Source organism: Neovison vison, chromosome 7, assembly GCF_020171115.1.
Source record: "Neovison vison isolate M4711 chromosome 7, ASM_NN_V1, whole genome shotgun sequence".
Classification (NCBI taxonomy): Eukaryota; Metazoa; Chordata; class Mammalia; order Carnivora; family Mustelidae; genus Neogale; species Neogale vison.
The window spans coordinates 117,575,809-117,594,814 of record NC_058097.1 but is presented as its reverse complement, the minus strand read 5'-3'; the positions used below and the strand labels follow the sequence as shown (position 1 = coordinate 117,594,814).

General features: G+C 47.0%; 1 protein-coding gene across 3 annotated transcripts in view; it reads left to right on the top strand.

The window, feature by feature from the left end:
• Positions 1-19,006, top strand: part of ETS1 (ETS proto-oncogene 1, transcription factor) — a 129,891-nt gene that overhangs the window by 97,677 nt on the left and 13,208 nt on the right. For all 3 annotated transcript variants that reach the window (XM_044258188.1, XM_044258189.1, XM_044258190.1), the window contains 4 exons: positions 215-415; positions 3,200-3,277; positions 4,237-4,485; positions 8,769-9,029. In XM_044258188.1, coding sequence (XP_044114123.1) covers positions 215-415; positions 3,200-3,277; positions 4,237-4,485; positions 8,769-9,029 — 789 coding nt within the window. The remainder of the gene's footprint in view (positions 1-214; positions 416-3,199; positions 3,278-4,236; positions 4,486-8,768; positions 9,030-19,006) is intronic.

Sequence of the window (19,006 nt, the reverse complement as noted above, 5' to 3'; positions counted from 1 at the left end):
TTTTGGCTAATGGGCATGATCTCCAAGCTTGTAGGCTAAGGATGTTGAGTGTGGGGCAGGGGGAAGGTTGTGGAGAGTGCCCCATGACATGCCTTTATAGGCTGGTGCTTCCTAAACCTGTGAATCAGAGAACAGATCCTTCAGTGTCCTCCCTGAGGCCTGGGCAGGAGGGAAAGCCTGACCTGCTGGGTCTTCATTTGATCTCTTTCCTCAGACCCCCGGCAGTGGACAGAAACCCATGTTCGGGACTGGGTGATGTGGGCCGTGAATGAGTTCAGCCTGAAAGGTGTGGACTTCCAGAAGTTCTGTATGAATGGAGCAGCTCTCTGTGCACTCGGGAAGGACTGCTTTCTCGAGCTGGCCCCAGACTTCGTTGGGGACATCTTGTGGGAACATCTCGAGATCCTGCAGAAAGGTAAAGGTGTGGGGAGGGAGTGAGGAGGAAGCTGTGTGGGGTTGCTGCTGCGGTGGGTTGGGGAGGATACCCGAGGGCGGGACATCCATGCCAGTACCTGTGGGTATCCTATCGCGGCGTATACTGTCTCTGTAGACACGCCCGGCTGGCATGCAGCAGGTGCTCAATAAATTCAGTTTTTTTCTTTTATGTATCGGAGGTTCAGATTTTAATGTTTTGCAAGATGGCACTCCCAAGGCATTTCGCTAGCCAGAATTCTGATCCCAGTCCTTACCTTGGACTCATGGGCTATTTGAGCAGGGTCAGCAGCCAGCTCCCAAGACAGATTGTTGGTTGTATTTTTTTTCCTGGCCCCTTAATACAAAGTCCCTTGATCCATGGCAGTGTGATACCTGTCCACTTCCACTAGAGAGCTTCGCTTCTCATAGCTACTTACTAAGACTGGCTTCTTGGCCCCCTGCCTGGGAGGGTGGGAAGGGATTGGCGCGCTGTGGGCTACCTTTTTCATCAGGAGCACAAATGGGGGGTTAGGTCGGGACACCGTGTTGCAACCTTGTAATGACATGGCCTCCCCTACCAGCCTCTTCCAACCTTTTTGGACCAAGTGACTCATGTACCACAGTCCTGGCTGAGTATAGAAACAGCGGCAGGCGGCAAACTTGGGTGTTTTTGCACTTATTTTTCTGAATTTCTTCTTAAAATAAATTGCAGTTACCAGCAGTCAGCGGTGCCCTCCAGCTGACTGTAAGCCTAGAAGCCCATTGCCCTCTCTGACCCAGGCCCACCCTTTCCCTGTGGTCACCAGCTCCAACCCTTGGCGCAGATGCCACAGCGGGGGTGGGGGGGCAGGGAGCAAAGCTCCGGATTAGCACTTTTCTTCCATATAATACCTTCCTTTGTGTAAGGATATTTTCCACTCCTCAATGCTCAGGAGAGCCCCAAATTAGATTCCTCTGGGCCCAGAAGTGTTATCTTTCTTCCTTCTCTTCAGCGTTTGCACTGGAAAATAAATAAATAAACACAGTCCAGAACTAGGTGAATCTTGCTGCGGCTGCCTCCACTGGGGACGGCGGGTCCCAGGCTTCCCGAAGGCCGAGGCCGTGTCCACGTTAACTGCTCCAACACCCACTCCTACGGGTTGACACGAGTGACCTGTTTATAGAGGGAAAAGACAGGGCAGGCTCCTAACAGATCTGATGTAACTGTTGGTGTATAAACACAACGGTGGATTCTACCAGGCCGTGTATCCCAAATACATCCCAGTAATACGCATTTTCCCTGTATTTGTCTCCATGGAGCGACCAGGTGTGCCAGAATACCTGTGATCACAGTTATGATTAATAACTGTAGAACAGCTCCTGTTTCCCAAGTGCTTTCCGATCCATTTTCTCACTGGATTCTCAAAACAGCCCTGTGAAATAAGAGGGCCGTGTGCTCTTGGTGTCCTCATCTGTAAAATGAGGGCAGATTAGGTGGTTTCCTCAAGATCACTCATTTCCTTAAACTTGGTCTTTTTGATTTAATTTCCTGCCCTGCATTCTTTGTATAATAATATGGACTCGCAGGGCAGTGTCTGGGCCACCAAGATGGGTGTGACCTACCTTCCTGCGAAGGACCAGCTTCAGAGAATGTAGACCCATCAGGAAGTCATTGAAAATATTGGAGGACAAAATGTCCTATCATCCCACCCATTTACTACTGGGAAAGGTGGTAAGAACCATTTCTCCTTAGACTCTTGAAGAGCCCAGCTCGAGGTGTGTGTGTAGGCTATAGCTTTTGTTCTGTAATTAAACCAGAACAACACAGCCCCAGAACATAGCTGTTTGGGGTGGGGTGGAAGGCCAAAGGGACAGGGATGTTTCAATCTGATAAGGGGCTAAAGCAGAGTTTTAATAGTTTTATCTCCACTGGGAACTGTTTTCCCTGTACAGGCATAAACTTGTTTTCCCAGCAGCCTCTGCTCCCAACAAGCTATCAGATATCGGAGGAAAAACCTAAGCCAACACTCCTTCTGTGTGCCTGAGTCTGACAGGGAAATAGAATCAGAGCATTCCATGCAATGTTTGGGGTCACACCACTGGATTCCAGGGTAACGAGAGGATCCCCCAGCACCTCAGCTCACCTACATTCCGTTCTCATGCCAAGGGGAGCTGGCACCTGGTTGCCAACAGCACTTGGTGATAACAGTTCTCTGTCTTCTCACGAGCCCCACCTTATCCATCCACCCAGTGGTCACCTTACCAGTATCCTGTTCTTCTCTGAGCCTCAGGGTGATGGGGAAAAAACAAACAAACAAAAAACCAACAATAAAACACAAAAACCAGACATCTGTTAGAAGTGGAGGCCCTGAAGTATAACCACCTAAAGATGATAATATATTTCCAAAAAAAGTTTTGGAACCGATTGGTTCGAGCATTCAGGACAGATTCGGGTAAATTCCCAAGACATCTTGAAGCCTCTCATGGTAACGTGGAGCAAGCATGCATCAGAATGAGGGTGGGATGCCTTCCCAAGCCTTAGAGATTACTCACTGATGCTGCTTCCAAGATATTAAATCCCCATTTTGCAGCTACTGAAATAATCGACTTAGCCATACTTTTGTGATCTCATCTCTAGACAAGGCCCCAGTCAGGGTAGACTCAGACACCAGCTCAGTTAATGAACATGCCGATTTCTTGGGGGAGGGACTGAGATCATTGTAGTCCTTTCGTCCAAGGTCCTTTTAGGCCAAACGTTACTTGTCTGTTGACCTCTCTGTTTGGTTCCCCGCCCTGTCTGTTACAGAGGATGTGAAACCATATCAAGTGAATGGAGTCAACCCTACCTATCCAGAATCCCGCTATACCTCGGATTACTTCATTAGTAAGTTCGTCTTCCGCTCTTCTCTCATTTTGCTTGCTGTAGTGGGAACCTAGGAAAGGATTCCTGTCCCACGTGACCTCAGGCTCCTTCATGGTAATTCTGTGGAAAATAACATTGTCTTCAATGTGGCCTCTCTGTTATTTATTTTGCTGTTCCCCCCGAGGCATGAGCCTTCAAACTCTTTACATGTTGCTATTTTTATTAACCTGCCAACTCCTCTACACACCAGGATCTCTCCTGATACTTTCAGCATGAAAGTCATGTAGAAGGACTGCAACTTGGCCCATGAACTTTGATCTTACTTGATCCTGCGTACCATGGTGGCCATCAGAGGTTGGGATTAGGGATTTGGTTGTGGCCCTTGTTCTTTCCCCTTTTACTAGTAGATACGACAGCATTTCCTCTAATCCTTCCTCAAGAGTGTGCCCTGTGGCTTTAGATTCTGTTACAGAAGATAAAGCCTTCTCCCTTGTAGTAGACAATACCTAACCTTACGGGAGAGGGGGCCAGAAGAAGCAGATTAGGGTAGGGCTGTTCTTATCTGCTGGCCTTGCTTTTGAAGGGAGTCTTGAACGGGTTTGTTTTCCTTTTATCTTTTTATTTTATTTTGATTTTTATTCTAATAGCAGCAATGATATTAAGTATTGAGATGGCGAGAGCAAGAAGGGTTGGCCGGCGTTTTACACACGTACTCTTTGCTTTTCTTCACAGCGCTCTAAGGGAGATTGCAATCATCCCTATTTTAGAGATGTGTAAATTAAGCCAGAAAAGGGAAGTCTCTTGTTAACTAGTTGAGCAAGCTGAAGCACCCAGACCCTTCTGACCTAAAATACGCTCCTTTCCTTCTCTGAGGTAGTTAGCTAGTTTTTGTCTTGTGGGGCTGCTGTGAATGGCGAAGACCTGCCTGATGTAGGTCCGAATTGACCCTCGATCCAACGGCACATGTTCTCTGTTTCCAGGTTATGGTATCGAGCATGCTCAGTGCGTTCCTCCCTCAGAGTTCTCAGAGCCTAGCTTCATCACAGAGTCCTACCAGACACTCCATCCCATCAGCTCGGAGGAGCTCCTCTCCCTCAAGTATGAGAATGACTACCCCTCTGTCATTCTCCGGGACCCTCTGCAGACAGACACCTTGCAGACTGACTACTTTGCCATCAAGCAAGAAGTCGTAACCCCGGACAACATGTGCATGGGGAGGACCAGTCGTGGTAGGTCAGATTTCTTCTCTAGAAGCCCTTGGGCTTTCAAGATGTAACTGACTTTGTGAGTTTTTCAGGTCCCGTTATTTTTTTCTTTGCTATTGGCCCTGTACATTCCTGAATTTCAGCCTTTCCATTAGAATGTCTAGATATTAAGAGCTTTCCAACATGAAAGTGTGGCCCAGTTCGCCATGATGACAAAGACCGTGTGTCAATGGTGGAATTGGCGTGATGACCAATCCCATTTCTCATTTGGGTAAAATATTTCATTAAGTGATAACTCTAGTGGAAAGTGGTTGTTTTTTAAGGTGTGATTTATCTTCTTTGAGAGCATTTTGCTTGGGGAAGATATAATCCAATAAGAATGGTTCAGGTGACCCTCCTGGAAAGCCCTTAGCTTCTCATGCAGCCTAGCGATCCTCTTAGAGTCGTCCTGTGTCAGACTGCATACCCGGGCATGTTATCTGAATGACCTCTGCATCTCAGCCTGGGCTCTCCAGCCTCCTGTGACTTCTCTGGTTTGGGAAGATACAAGATGGTTAACCAACGGTTTATTTGGAACCAGTCATCAGCACTGTGGTGAAAGTGTGTATTTAGCTAAAGGACCAGGGAAAGAGGTGGCCAGAGGCTTCCAAAAGAGGGTACTCTTGTTGACATGACCATTATGATAATGATAAAATCTTCACTGACAGTGAAGTAAATGTTTCAAAATAGAGCTGACTGACTTTGTAAAAAAAAAAAAAAAAAAAAAAGGAAAAGAAAAAGGTTAAGTACACCTGAATTTAAGATCAGGACACGAATGCTCAGAGGCGCAGCCTGACTCCTCAGGTGCTTGGATATCTTTGTGTCTGAGGGAGGTTCAGTCCTCTGTAAGGAGGGATTTGTTCATCAAGGAAGAACTAGCGAATTTCTAGAGAGTTGAAAAAAAAAATGACTTTTCCAGTGGATAAAGGAGGAAAACACTATGGACAGGAGATAACAGGAGCTCATGCAAGTGGTGATCTGAGGCTTTTAGTCACGGAGTCAGGCCTCATAGGGATTTCTGCTCAGGGCTGACCCTGCTGTTCTCCTCTGAGTCTCTCAGAGTGGAGCCCAAAGACATCTTTACTTTGAAGAATCACCCAGCAGCCACCAGGGGCCATAAATGTCGTCGTCGTCTTCTTCTTCTTCGAGCGTCAGTCTCATGCTTCCTCCCAGCAGGCCCTAGGAAGAGTGGCAGGCCCTGCAGAGGGAAAGTCCCTAGCAAAATCTGAACCTGCAGTCTTCCTTCTTAGGGCCCCAGGGTGTTTGTGTGTCAGACCGAAGGGGATGGGTGGAACCAGTTTTGCCTTCCCCTTTCTGACTCTTTTTTCTTATTTTTGGATGCATGTCTATTTAAATACACACACACATGTGTGTGTATCTTTTTTTTTTTTTTTCCTTCAGGCAGGTCAAAGCAACCAAACTACTTTCTTTCTCCTGGGGCTGTCTGTGCATGTATGTGATGAGGCCAGGGCTGAGGGTTGGACCTAGCCATGGTGTCACTCGGGGAGCTCTGCCGTCACCTTGTTTCTAAATTGTGCCTGGCTTTACTTTCCTATGATCATCCCTTCTGTCTCTCCTTCTCTCGGTTCTGGGTTTGGGGCTCCATCATCCTTCCAACCCCATGTCAGTTTCTGGGGAGCAGATAGCGGCCCGTACAAAGAGGCAGGAGTTGTTTCTCTCTGACCCTGTTCCCCCTCCCTCACAGCAAACCGACCATGGCATTGGCCCCCGAGAGGAAGCCCTTGTTGTTCACGGCTGCTGTTTGCATGTTAGAGGTCCTGCAGACCCGCCCTCGGATGGGCGGTGATTGGTTAGACAGAAAGCATGACTGTTGGCTGGTGATTAGTAGTAATGATCACAGTATCTGTGGACCGCATTATAGGATACAAAGCGCTTCTGTGTCCCTCTTCTTCGGACTCTAAGTACCGTCTTTGTGTCAGTCTGTCCAGAGCGTTGCTGGGGAGGGTCCCCCGTCTGCTGCGTAGCGTGCTCTGAGGTCTGTCTGGTGGAGTCAGATGGCTTTGGAAGGCCTTGCTCTGAGACAGTTCACAGAGAAGCTGGCCAGTGGGCGTCTTTGAGGACACAGGCTTCCCTGCCTGAGCACAGTAGCATAACTGAGTGCCTCATCCAGTTGGAGCCAACCCATTTTTGGAGAAAATACCCGTAAACGAAGGTTCCCAGCTCCAGGATTGTGAAATAGAGCTAAAATGAAAGCAGCCTACTGCTCTAAACCACAACTCTCAACAGAGTTACATTTGGCTCATGTTTGAGAAGCTGCCAGAGGGTGGTTATGGCCTAGTTTCGTGCCCTTGCTTCTCGGGGCTCCTTGGAAACTCAGCTCGCCTGCTTTGGAAAGTTCAGTCTGTGTGCCCTCCAAATGGAAAAGTGACTGATAGAGAATCATTTCAGAGAGATTGAGGTAGAAATGCTGCCTAAGTATCAGTCACTTGCTGGGTGTTCTCCATGAAGAGATGAGTTGTCTTTCCTTAGCTGTTGGTGTGTTTGCCTTGTGGAGAACCTGAATGACCATTAAGATGGGTATCTGGTCTCAGCAAACACCTCTTGAAGAGGTGCCGCCAATTTTCCGTGTTCTGTTAAAAAGAGGCTATTGCATTCCGGTTGTAGGCTGTTTTCTTGAGTCTTTTCCTGTGAATTTCTGGAAGAGACGATTCTTTCATTTGTTAGGATAATAAAAAACTTACAGATATGCCAGTGGGTGGGGTAGGCAGTGCCAGGAACTCATGGAGAGCTCCTGGTTTGCCTTCTGGAGATTACTCTTCTTTGGATGACTCGAGGAAGGAATGAGATTAAGTGGATATACCTACCTTTCTGTTTGCAGCAGCACTGGAGGGGATAAGAGGTTTGGGAAATCTTCTTACAACAGTAGCTTTGCAAAAAGTATATATTTAACTGAATACCTTTTATTGTGGATTTTTTTGGTTGCGTGTTTAAATTTTATGAGCAACATATCTTCCCTCCTAATTACTATACATCTAATTTTGGATTGGACACCATAATTAAGTATTTGAATTCCATTCTTTTAACCAATCCTCACTATTATGAAGGGGAGAATATGCCAGAAACCCACCAGTATTAGGTTGTATTGGCAGGCCGTATTCTGGGATTTGAACTTTATAGCAGACCTGCTGCCCCTAAACAGTGGAGAGTTGACCTGTTATTTCTACACACACGTCTGTCACGTCTGTTTGCCTCTTGGCTTGTGCTGACCTGAGACGGTCATGGAGTCTCCCGTGATTTAATTTAGGTTACCTGAAAAGTCTCTGAAAGGGGAACACAGAAAATATTCCTGTGAGCTTTTCAGCTTTTAGATACATTTATTTTCCTCCAAATTATTTATTTTTTTCGGTTTGTCTCCCTTTTCATGGCATTTTTGCCAATGGAAATTTCTCTAGAGCTATTATGCAATCATAGCAGCTGTTTATAACCTGGTTTGGGAAATTAATGAACTTGCATGATCTTGTGGTCAGTTAAGAATGCCTTAGGCAACTTATGGAGTAAAGGATTTCTGACATAGCTATGGACCTTAACTCTTTAATCAACTCCTTTATGTTTTATTGCCCCCACTCCCCCACTGAAGTATAAATTTCAAACACAAAATTGTACTTGGAGAAGATGAAGACCATGGATTTCTGTTTAGAAGAGCGATAGTGGTTCTTTTTTTTAACCTCCTGGAAAAAGCATCTCCTAACTTCTTTCTCTATGTGAGATGGCATGGAGGCAGGGCGTAGATTTCATTTTAAAATAGTATTTGGAAAAAATGCTAAAAAATAACACTTAAGTTCCAAGGTCAGGGAAGGTCAATCCACTCTTAGTCTAATGGAATATTTTTTCTTATGACCAAAATATTTTGCCAAATTGGGCCTTTTGAAATCAGCTCATTGGCCTGAGTGGGAATAGGGAGTTGAGCCTGACTGCTGCGATTTCTTCATCTCTTCGTTGAATCGAATACGTCAGCCGGAAATTCCGTAAGATCCAGTGTGATTCTCCACTTTTGGATTTCCGGCCCCAGGAATCTCGAGGCCCCACAGACGGCCGTCTCTCTCAGACAGACAGGAGCAGCGTGATTTCGGCCCCGTGGGGCGCCCTTCCCCAGCATAAGCCCCTGAGCTTCCGTTTCCACTGGCCTCTCCCTTCTTCCATCCCTTCTGCAGGTCTGATTAGCAACCCGTCCTCACGAAGAGGGTTTTTACAGTTGTCTCTTCCCAATTCCTCCTCCCCTGCCCTCTTCCCACCTCCTTTACCTCCAGGTAAGCTCGGGGGCCAGGACTCCTTTGAGAGCGTGGAGAGCTACGATAGCTGTGACCGCCTCACCCAGTCCTGGAGCAGCCAGTCATCCTTCAACAGCCTGCAGCGCGTCCCCTCCTATGACAGCTTCGACTCAGAGGACTATCCAGCCGCCCTACCCAACCACAAGCCCAAGGGCACCTTCAAGGACTATGTGCGTGACCGTGCTGACCTCAACAAGGACAAGCCTGTCATTCCTGCTGCTGCCCTGGCTGGCTACACAGGTAGGCGTCCTGCCCCTACCTCAGCAGCCTCTGTGGGCTTGTCGCCATGGGTGGGCTCGGTGCTGGAAGGCATCATGCACAGATTCCTAGAGACTCTCTCTTTTTTGGCTGAGTGGGGAGGAGAAGACAGTAGGAGGTCTGGTCAGTCTCTCACACCACTCTGTTTGTGAATGGCCACCGATTTTTGGAAGTAAACAGTATCATTCTATCCCAGGGGGTCATTTCCAAGAGTGGTGGGAAGAACTTCTCTCTCAAGGGCATCATTGAATGGCCACACTCTAGAGTCTTCTGGAGTAGCATTCTCATTAGGCTAGCTGTTCAAATAGGAAGAGAAGCCTTAGTCACCCTATGCTCTATCCAGATCTTGGCCTCTGTAGGAAACCCTTTTTGTTTGTTTGTTTGTTTGTTTCTCATTTAGCTTTATTATTGACTTTCTTCTAGGAGTGAAAGTTCTAGTAGTGATGAATGAAGAAAAAACATAGGGAAAGGAAGATGGATGTTGAGAGCTTAGGCTTTGATTGAGAATCTGCTGATAAAATAGTTCATTGTTCGAGTGAGTTGTTAGCACCGGTGCTGCCTAACCTTGGAGACAAGTGACGAGTGTATCTGAGAAATATCCAAGGAGCATTTACGGGTTAACTTAGATCCTTTCTGTAGGAATGTAGTATTTTCTAAGAATTAGGAATTGTGTTGTGAGTGGAGCTTACTTTAAGCTTTGATCACTCAACTGTGGTGTAGGCCACTCTTCTCTTCAGCTCCATGCTGGACAGGTTGACTCGTGGGGACCCTTTCTGTGGATGGAGGCAAACTGTCCTACCTGTGTTTCCAGGGATCTTAGGAGTGTGCTTGATCTTAGGAGTGTGCTTGATCCTTATTCCTGTGTCAGGGAGGTCTCAAGATTTTACTAGGAAAGCCAGCTGAGCTTTGAACAACTCAGAAGCTTGGAGAAATGACTCCTTCAGAGGTCAGAAGTATGCCTTTTATGCCGCATCCCACATAGCTCCTCGGGCAGTTTGTTGCACGAATTGGTGCTCAGCACTTATGTCTGTGTTTTGAGGAAGTGACAAGGTCTCTATAGAGAGTCAGGACCTGAAAAGATGTGAATGCCCCCTACCCTGTTCTTTCTACTGGAACCTCCCATAGTTTTTGCTTGGACATCACTAGTGTGTCACTAGTGGGAACATACTGCCTTTCAAGTGGATCCTCTTCCATCTCTGGACCGCAGACTGTTAGAGAGGAGGCCCCTTCCATTAAGGACGTCTGGAATGAGGAGAAGCACATTCAGTGTCTTTCAAGATGTGCGAGATTGCTGGCTCCTGTAGCCTTTAACTCCTAAGTATTTTAAGCCCTGGACTCCGGTTGGATACTGATGAAGGAGGGAGAAGTGCTGCTTAATCAGGGGGAGAAAGGAAAGGCCAGGGGGCCTCCAGCATGATCCCGAGGACTTTGCAGGTGGCGGGGTCTCTAACTGGTGGTACTTGCTTCCTTTCCCCTGGGCTCTGCCATTTGCCAAGGGTAAAGTCCAGCTCCTCTGCAGCTTCCAGCAAGCCCTCACATTGCTTTGTCCTTATCGGAAGTATTTCTGTATTCTTTCTGGCACCATCTCCCTTATAACCACCAGCATCAATGGTCACCGTTCTTCTCCCATGGCATTATTCTCTTAGCTAGGTACGTCATAATGAAAAGTTTGCTACTTAGGGTGGTTTTGTGGATAACGAGATGAATAAACTAACTTGAAGTTCTAAAGTTGGGTTATGGTCAAAGAAAGCCTTACGGTTGAGGTCAGCCTTCATGGGATAAGATTCTGGTAAGGATATCTGGCTGCACTGCAGGAGATCTAGAAGTTTCTGGGAAGGTAAAAGCCTGATGTGCACCTCAGCTAGAAACCGCTCTGAAAGTGTGACATGTATTAGTTACTGCATTTTCTGTTGGGAGAAATCTGCAGAGCTAACAGTCTATGAGAGCGACTCAAGGCGCTTTGAGATGATCTTAGTATCTCTGAAGAATTATCTAAGAGTTGGGGAATCTTTCCAAGTGTCCCAGTTTCAGGGTGAGACAGAAAGGGATGAGTTGGAAATTCTAAGAACTAGGAACAAATATGAAATACAAATTAGAGACATGAACTGCAGTCAAGATAGCTAACATCAGTGGGCTGCCCGAGAATCTTCTCTGGCGGTCTACACTCACAGCCAAACCGATAAGAGCGTTAGAAAGTTCTCTTAGCACAAATGTAGGTATGTCCTGGAGGTCTCAGTTATGATGGATGGCCCCCTTTATCTGGATGGGTTTTTTTAAAAGGTGCTCTCAGCAGCCCCCCCTCCTCCCTCTGTCTCTCTGTCTTCCTCTCTCTCTAAGGGAATAAAACATTCAGTGAGTGGAAGAAAAGCCAAGGTGACTTAGTGAAAGGTCTCGAAGACTAAATTCAAGGTCTCTTGAATTTAAAAGTACGTTTTAAGCATCTCACCACCCAGTGTTGCTCTCTGACCCTGGGGATGTAACTGTTCCCACCATCTCAGACGGTGGTAAGAACAATAGCCCAGAAAACAGAAGTCCCCTGCCCCCTCCCCCGCCCCAGTTCTAGCACACTGTGTGATTTTAGGCAAATTTACCTTGTACCCTTTTCTACTTTTAGTGAAGTGGAAGTGTTCATCCTTATCTTGGTGGTGGGAGATCTGTGAAAATGTAATTTAACTAAATCAATTAATTAAACAAATAAGTGCTAGACGTTGTACTAGACATGGGGTGCCAGGAGCTCTGTTTTAATAAATCCGTTGTTTCACCAAATGTTTCTGAGCACATGTCGAGTGTAGATAAGGGCCAGTTGCCCTTGGGAGGTTCATTATCTGGTCGAATTCAAGATATTATAATTGTCCTTAGACTTGGACTGGATTTTCTTCATGCTGTGGTCTGAGTGAAAGTCAGGATTTGTAAGGCATGTGGGGGCCAGCTGAAATTTTGGTGATGTTTACCCTGGGCTCAGTGCCTGGCGAGTATCTGTCCACCCTGCAGACTAATTCTACACGGTGGTTCCCTTGCCCTTGCATGTTCCTTGTTAGTCCCTCATCATTCCAGGTACATCCTAGGGAGCAGGGAGAGGGATAGAGGAACATCCCTAGGCAGCCCCCTCCACCAGCCTGGGAGCATGACCTTACACCTGACCTTATATAGATGTGTTAAGGTGAGCTGAAGTTTGGAAAGTGCTTTGGAAAGTAGAAAGCATTGGCTGAATGCTGGCAAACTTTTTATTGCTCATAAAAATCAGACCCATTTTCTAGTTCACATGCTGCCTCCTTTTTGTTCATTCCCTCAAAATCCCAATACTCCAGAGTATATGTGGCCGCCCCGTAGGAGCAGTGACACCGTTATATCAGCATTATTTTGCCTGAACTACAGTGTGTACACATGGCTCCCTCAAGCCGGGAAGAGAGTCATTTCCCTGCCATTACACGCAGGGGGCCTTTGTCTATATCACCTTCAAAGGAATACATTTCACTTCTTCATGTGATGTCTTCGTTACTGCACTGTACGTGTGGAAATCAGTTAGAAACTGAATTTTCACATTCTCTTGCACAGTTACATTCTTCCTCCGAAGATAAGAAAATTGCATCAACCTTCACTGGGCTCCCATGGCAACTTGTTAAATTAGGTCAAGATGTGGGGGCAGATAACATGGCTTGAAAGCCTGCCTGTGCGCGGAGTTAAGAATACATCAAATGCAGTGCTGGCTTCCGCCAAAATGTACCTTCTTACCTTACTGTGAACTGCTTACGGTTATCAGACTGATATAATCAGAAAGCTCCATTTTTTCTTGTTTGAAGATACATTATGAACCCCATCTAATTACAAAACAATCTGAGAGAAGTGCCCCAGTGTTTTCTATCAATTTAATAGACCTAAGCAAAATGCTTTCCAGATCCCTGAAAAAGGTAGGGATCTCTGATTTTATTTGTTTATTTGTTTGTTTTTGTTTTTCCCAAATGCAGTAGCTATAGAAAAATATACTGGATTGTCAACTGGTAGTCTCTTCTCTCCCAGCCCCATTTAATGGATGGTGAAACTGAGGCACAAAAAGTAACTTCTTCAAGACCAGATAATTGGCATGTACACAGAAATAGCTCCTGAATTGAATCTTAAGTGCCAGATGTCTCACTCGACCAGGAAATCTTTCTTGGTGTTAAAGAAAGAGAATACTTATGGGTTATCTCAGTTGCTTTCCTACAGTAGAGTAGGGGGCCTTGAGTCTCACTTGTTACCAATTAGCACTTGTTACCAATTGTATATGGGTTAGGGCCGTGTAGGACATAGTACTAGCCTTTGGCTTCAATCTAGAGTCATCGGCCTACAAGTCACCTTCACTGAACTTCATTCCAGATTGCCAGACAGATAAGGCATCGCCGCAGATAAGACATCTTTTCCTAGCACTTCTGCAGCTGTTCCTGAGCCGGCCTGGTATTAAAGCCATTGTTCTCCCGTGCCCGGGTATGTCCCCACCCACAGTTGCGACATTGTGAACGAGGTGGCAAGGGTCTCTTTTTCATCCGGAAGCCTGAAAAAGGCTAAACCCAAAGCTACTTGTCAACCGTCACTAAATTCTGTCTTCTAGTGCTGCGCAGATCCATGAAAATGCAATCCCTCATTCTCCTTATGGCTCAATCTGGCACTATCTGAAATTCAACTTTTAGATACTTTTGTATGAAACATCACACATACATACACGCACAAACACAGTGCTAGTCCCGTAGAAGAAGAAGCCCCGTACATTCTCTCTAGGTCCTCTCAAATTGCTTCTGGCCTCAAAGAAATCTTGCCAAATCCTAGGAGCTCAGTCTCAAGTCATACAGTAAGAAAGTCCCTAGGCCAAGCCCAGAACCTTGGAGATCTGGCCCGTAGTTAAGTTTTAGGGTTCAGTAACCCAGAGCTGCTGCTAAAACATGTTTTTGAAAATAAACAACTTCATTGCAAAGGAAGTGCTTCAAAGCCCTTCAGTGCAGAATGAAACCTGAGATTTGGCAGCGTTACCTGAAATCACAGTTTTCTGAAGCAAAACTGGATTGCAAAACACTCTCAGGGCACTCGGGTACAAATAAAAACTAAGGAAGCTTTTGGTTCGAGCCTGTGTTCCTGATCAGGAAAGGGGAGAGGGGTCACAGTGCAGTGTGAATTTGTGCACAAGAGTTCTAAAATTCTAAACCCAGGTGGGTATGTTATTAGGAACAGCATGGAGCTTTTTAATTTGAGGGTGAAGGGAAGGGTGATTACCCGACCCAGGCTCTAGAATATTGTGCCTGTACAAATGCTATCAGTATAAGACTGTGAATTGAAGAAGAAACAACTTGTTGACATGAATATAGAACTCTGGTCCCTTTTTGGGGCCTGAGCTGCCTTTTCCTGGGGCCCTGAGGTTCTTGGGCAGGCAAAGCTGGAGCTGGCCCTCAGGCTTTCAGGGGGGTCCATCACAGTCTCCCTGTGGAGTATCCTTGGGCAGCACCTGAAAAAAAGAAAAGAGCTTAGAAATGAGAAATAGTGGCCCAGAGAGAGTGTCTCGCCTTTCTGGCTCAGAGGCCCGGTGATTACCAGGTTGCAGGAAGCCAGGAGGACCCCTGTGGCCCAAATGGGACCAGCATCTCAGAAGCTGGGTGGGATTCCCATTCTCTGTGCTGTGGGTTAATATGCTGCCCAGTGCTGAGACTGATGGGAAAATATTTTGGAGCATGGGGGAGGTAAGCCTCTTGAGAGAGGAGAAGTCCCTTTCTGGGGCCCCATAGAGCACTTTCACTGCCCTGCCTCCTGCTTGGCTTTCTGACCGTTCTTCATCCTCTGCCACGAGCAGACAAAGATCACAGGGTAGCAGGATTCGGCCTCCCTGTTCGTTTTTGTTTTTTTTTTTTTTCCTTCCCTCCCCTAAATGTCTTTTAAAAAAATATGGAAAGGGAGGTTCCCCTTTTCCGCCAGTTGTTTATGAAGGCCTCTGCGGACTGAACCCCCTCCTTGTATTAATTCAGTTACAGCAACACCTTGCAAACTGACTCTACCCATTTCCACTTCACAAAACATGCCTCGTGTCCCTGGTGCTGTTTCCAGCCACCAGAGGCTGAGTGGGTGTGTGGATTTGGGATGGCAGGAAACTCGCCAGGTGACCCCTTCCTGCTGGGGACAGGCCCCCTGCCTGTTTGGGAGGTGTCCCGAAGTCTCGCATTTTGTGGGTCACTGTTTCTTTAACCAAATCTAACTACAGAGGCTGGAACTGGGTGGTGACTGTTCTGGAATTCAGCTCTGTCTCCAGTTGGAGGCTCCACCTTTTTTGTCTTTGAAGTAAAATGTTTCCACTGAGCCAAATTCAGCCCGGGTGCTGCCGAGGCCTTGGTACCTTGTGGCCCTTCACCAGCAGGCCCGGGAAACTCCCTGCAGCTTCCATTGGGAAAGGCCCTGCCAGAGGTCCCAGATGCCTGGTGCCCCTTGGCATCTTTCTCCTGGATGGCCTTCGCTGCTCCAGGGAAAGAGTGGCACATTCACTGGTCCCTCCACCTACGGACTCCGTTCAAGGGAAGCTGTTCTCTTCCCGTCCTGCCAACAGCAGCTTTCCTGTGCAGCCCCCTGGTTGTACAGCCTGTCCCCTGGAACTGCCTTCTCGTCTCAGTCCTGGTAAAGAATCCGAGAGGGAGGCCTTGCCAGGCTCCGTGAGCCCTGGTATGTTTCCCATAGGCGTGAAGAGCCAGAGTTGGGAGCCAGGCAGCCTGAGTGTGGTCCGGCTCTGCCTTGGACCACGTGTGACCTCAGGCAGGCTTGCCTTCCTGTGCCTTGGGATTCCCATCGGCAAGATGCTGATAATAATAGTTTCTATTTCAGGGGGTTGTTGGGAGCACTGAAGGCAGAGTTTGTGGAAAGCACCCGGAACCCTTGCTAGACACATAGCGAGTACCGCTGTTCCGTATTATCCCCCAACCTTCACCTTTCCCATATAATTCTTTTTTTGAAGATTTTATTTTTTATTTATTTGAGAGAGAAAGAGCGTGCACAAGATGGGGGAAGGGCAGAGTCAGAGGGACAAGCAGGTTCCCCGCTGAGCAGGGAGCGTGACGCGGGACTCAATCCCAGGACCCGGGATCGTGACCTGAGCCCAAGGCATGTGTTTAATCGACTGGGCCACCCAGGGGCCCCTCTGCTATAATTCTATATTTATATTCCTTGAGGTCAGGGGACAGTGTATTTTATTTAGTAAATGCCAGTAATTGGTAGCAGTGACTTAGGGCACAGAAGATTCTTAATATCGGATCAGGTCATTTCAGCTCTTCAGCTCAGCCCACGGGTGCATTAAGCTCCCCTTGTGTCCTAGTCTCTTTCATGTACATTACCCTTTATTTTTTTTTTTTTTTTTAAACTGTCACCAACAACCGCACAAGGCAGCTTTAGTCATTCCCTCATTCTGTACCAATGAGGGAATCAAGGTTCAGACAGGGAAAGAGGTCCAGCCTGAAGTCACACAGAAAACCACAAGGAAGATGCCTTTTGAAGTTTTTCATGTTGTCAGACAATTAGTTGGGAAACAGTCACTCTCAGGGACATGTTCCTGTGTTGTTTGGGGTCTGCAAAGGTACAGATGGCAAGACGCAGTTAGACTCGCAAGACTTGTTGGTGTGTGAGGGGTTTCTGGGAAGGACAAAGTGGGGGATGGCCAGGGAGGGCAGGGGAGGCTTTCGACCATGCTGCAGATCTCTTCCCTGGAAAAGGAGAGAGGGAAGGAGGATCTGGATAGGGAAGAGGCTCCCTTTGCAGCTCGGGTCCAAGGAGGGTTTGGCCAGGCTCCCGGGAAACCCTCAGGTCAAAGCTGCCCAGTGGAGGAGCCCATGTTCCCTCCTGCAGTGGGAGGTCTCGGTCTCCTCTTGTCTTGGCTGTCGCCGCTCAGGTGACTTACCACATCACGCCCGACTGATGATTGTGTGTTGTCAGATAGGCTGGCATTCTTTTCTGTTTGGCTGGTAGTACAGTGGGGCTCCAGACCCTGGTCCCGATGCTCTCGGTGGCCAGCGGTAGGCTTCAGAGCTCTGTGCATTTATACTGTTGACTCTAACAAAGCATATGGCATTGTCTTCTGTGTGACTTAACTCTCCCTGAGAATCACAAGAGTGAAAGTTCTCCTAAGGTGAGTGAATGTGAAAGTTTGAACTTTGGCGGGAGGCCCGAAGGCTCTTTGCTGGAGCGGTGCCCATGGGGCACAGCCCCGTGGAGGGGACTGACATTCAGAGCTGAGGTGGGTGCAGTCTCTTGTGCAAGTCCCCAAGGCCACGTCCTCGGTCCTTTCTTCTTTAAAAGCAAGGCGTAGGTAGGACGTTCTCAGCTCTTCACATGACGGTGGAACAAAACATGTTTCTTCTGTTGCCCCTTGCTGTCATTCACATTCTCTTTGTTGTCCAACCCAATCTGGCGACCATGTCTTACATTTGGGGGGTGCGTGGAAATTCTTTTCTGGATTAGAGTTTGAAAACTTCGGTGCCCCGAAGACCACTTGGGATGTATGTCACCTCCCCAAAACTTCTAGCAGACTTTGCTCGTCATTCCTCTGACCCTTGATATGCAGGTGCAACTATATGGCAAGGATAAAATAAATCCCAGAGGTTCCACTCAGGCCACAAACTATGGGTTTCAGACTCCTCAACTTCGTCTTTCTAAGCCTAATCAACGAACACATCTCTCTTTCTTCCTGTTACCTCGATACATCATAGTGAGGCATTGTTTTTAGACATTTGCATTGGTTCGAATAAGCATTTCTTGGGTTTCGAACAAAATTCTCACCCCATACCCTCAAATCCAAATGTAACCCATTTCTGGTGACTTCTGAAAACAGTCAGTTACCTAGAAGACATCAGAAGGAAAAGCTCTGAAGAACCCACTTCCTGACTTGAGCTTCCCCAGCTCTCGGTCCAAGTCTGTGTCTCAGTGGTAGGTTGAGTACGGTTAGACAGAGCCCTTGGGTTTGGAGGGAGGGGGCGCTGCATTTGAATATAGGCTGCCCCTTTAAGAGAAGACCAGTCTCCTTTCTCCTTCCACCCCCACACAGGTGGACTTGAAACATGCAGGTGCGAGGAACCCATGCAAAAACAAGGGTCTTTCCTCCCCACGCTAAAGCGTGGAGCGGTCTTGTTCTCAGGACCGAGACAGACGGGCTGGGGAACCTCGCTTTTGTCTGTCCCAGGTGGGGCAGCCTGGCCGACCTGTGGCCCGCCATCTGGGCTTGTGTCCCGGTCTGTCTTGGACATTGATTAGCTGGACAGGACCTTTGGCTTTACCTTCAGTTCATGGCGTGGGATCTGTCTCTTGGCCCGACGTTGGCGGCAATGCTGTTGCATTCCTGGGTCAGCCCTACATAATAATGAGGTAGAGTGTATTTTGTGAGGAGCATAAATGATTAGGGAGAAAAGCACATTGCGGGGAAAAGAGGATCTAAGTCTGTCTGTGGCCAAGATTTCCCCAAACCGTAAGTGTCTGTCATACTTTCACTTGCAAAACAGTTTGCATGTGTTCTTTTTGTGCTCACCTACTTTGAATCAGGGCCAGCACTTCACAGAGTTATCCCAAACTTGAACAGATCCACACTGGTCGTTCTCATGTACAGGATTTTTAAAAAAGGTCACATATATATACTTTAACCTTACTCATAGCCTGCAACGTTATCCTTTCCCAAAGTTGCCATGAGAAAGGCCAATTTTATTCTTGAAAGAATAATTGAATTTTATCTTGTGGTTTTGCTGTGTTTGTTTTTTAAAAATTTCATCCTTTTTGCTTGTCTTTCTTTGAAAAGTGTGCTTTCAAAAATACATTTTCTGTTGATTCATTCTTCTAGTCAGTCCCACTATTGTATTTTATATTGTTCCCAAAATGTTCAGCACTGTGACCACCTCTGCATATGTGTGTGTGTGTGTGTGTGTGTGTGTATTTAAATTTATATTTATATGTTTTTTAATAACAGGGACTCAATGGAC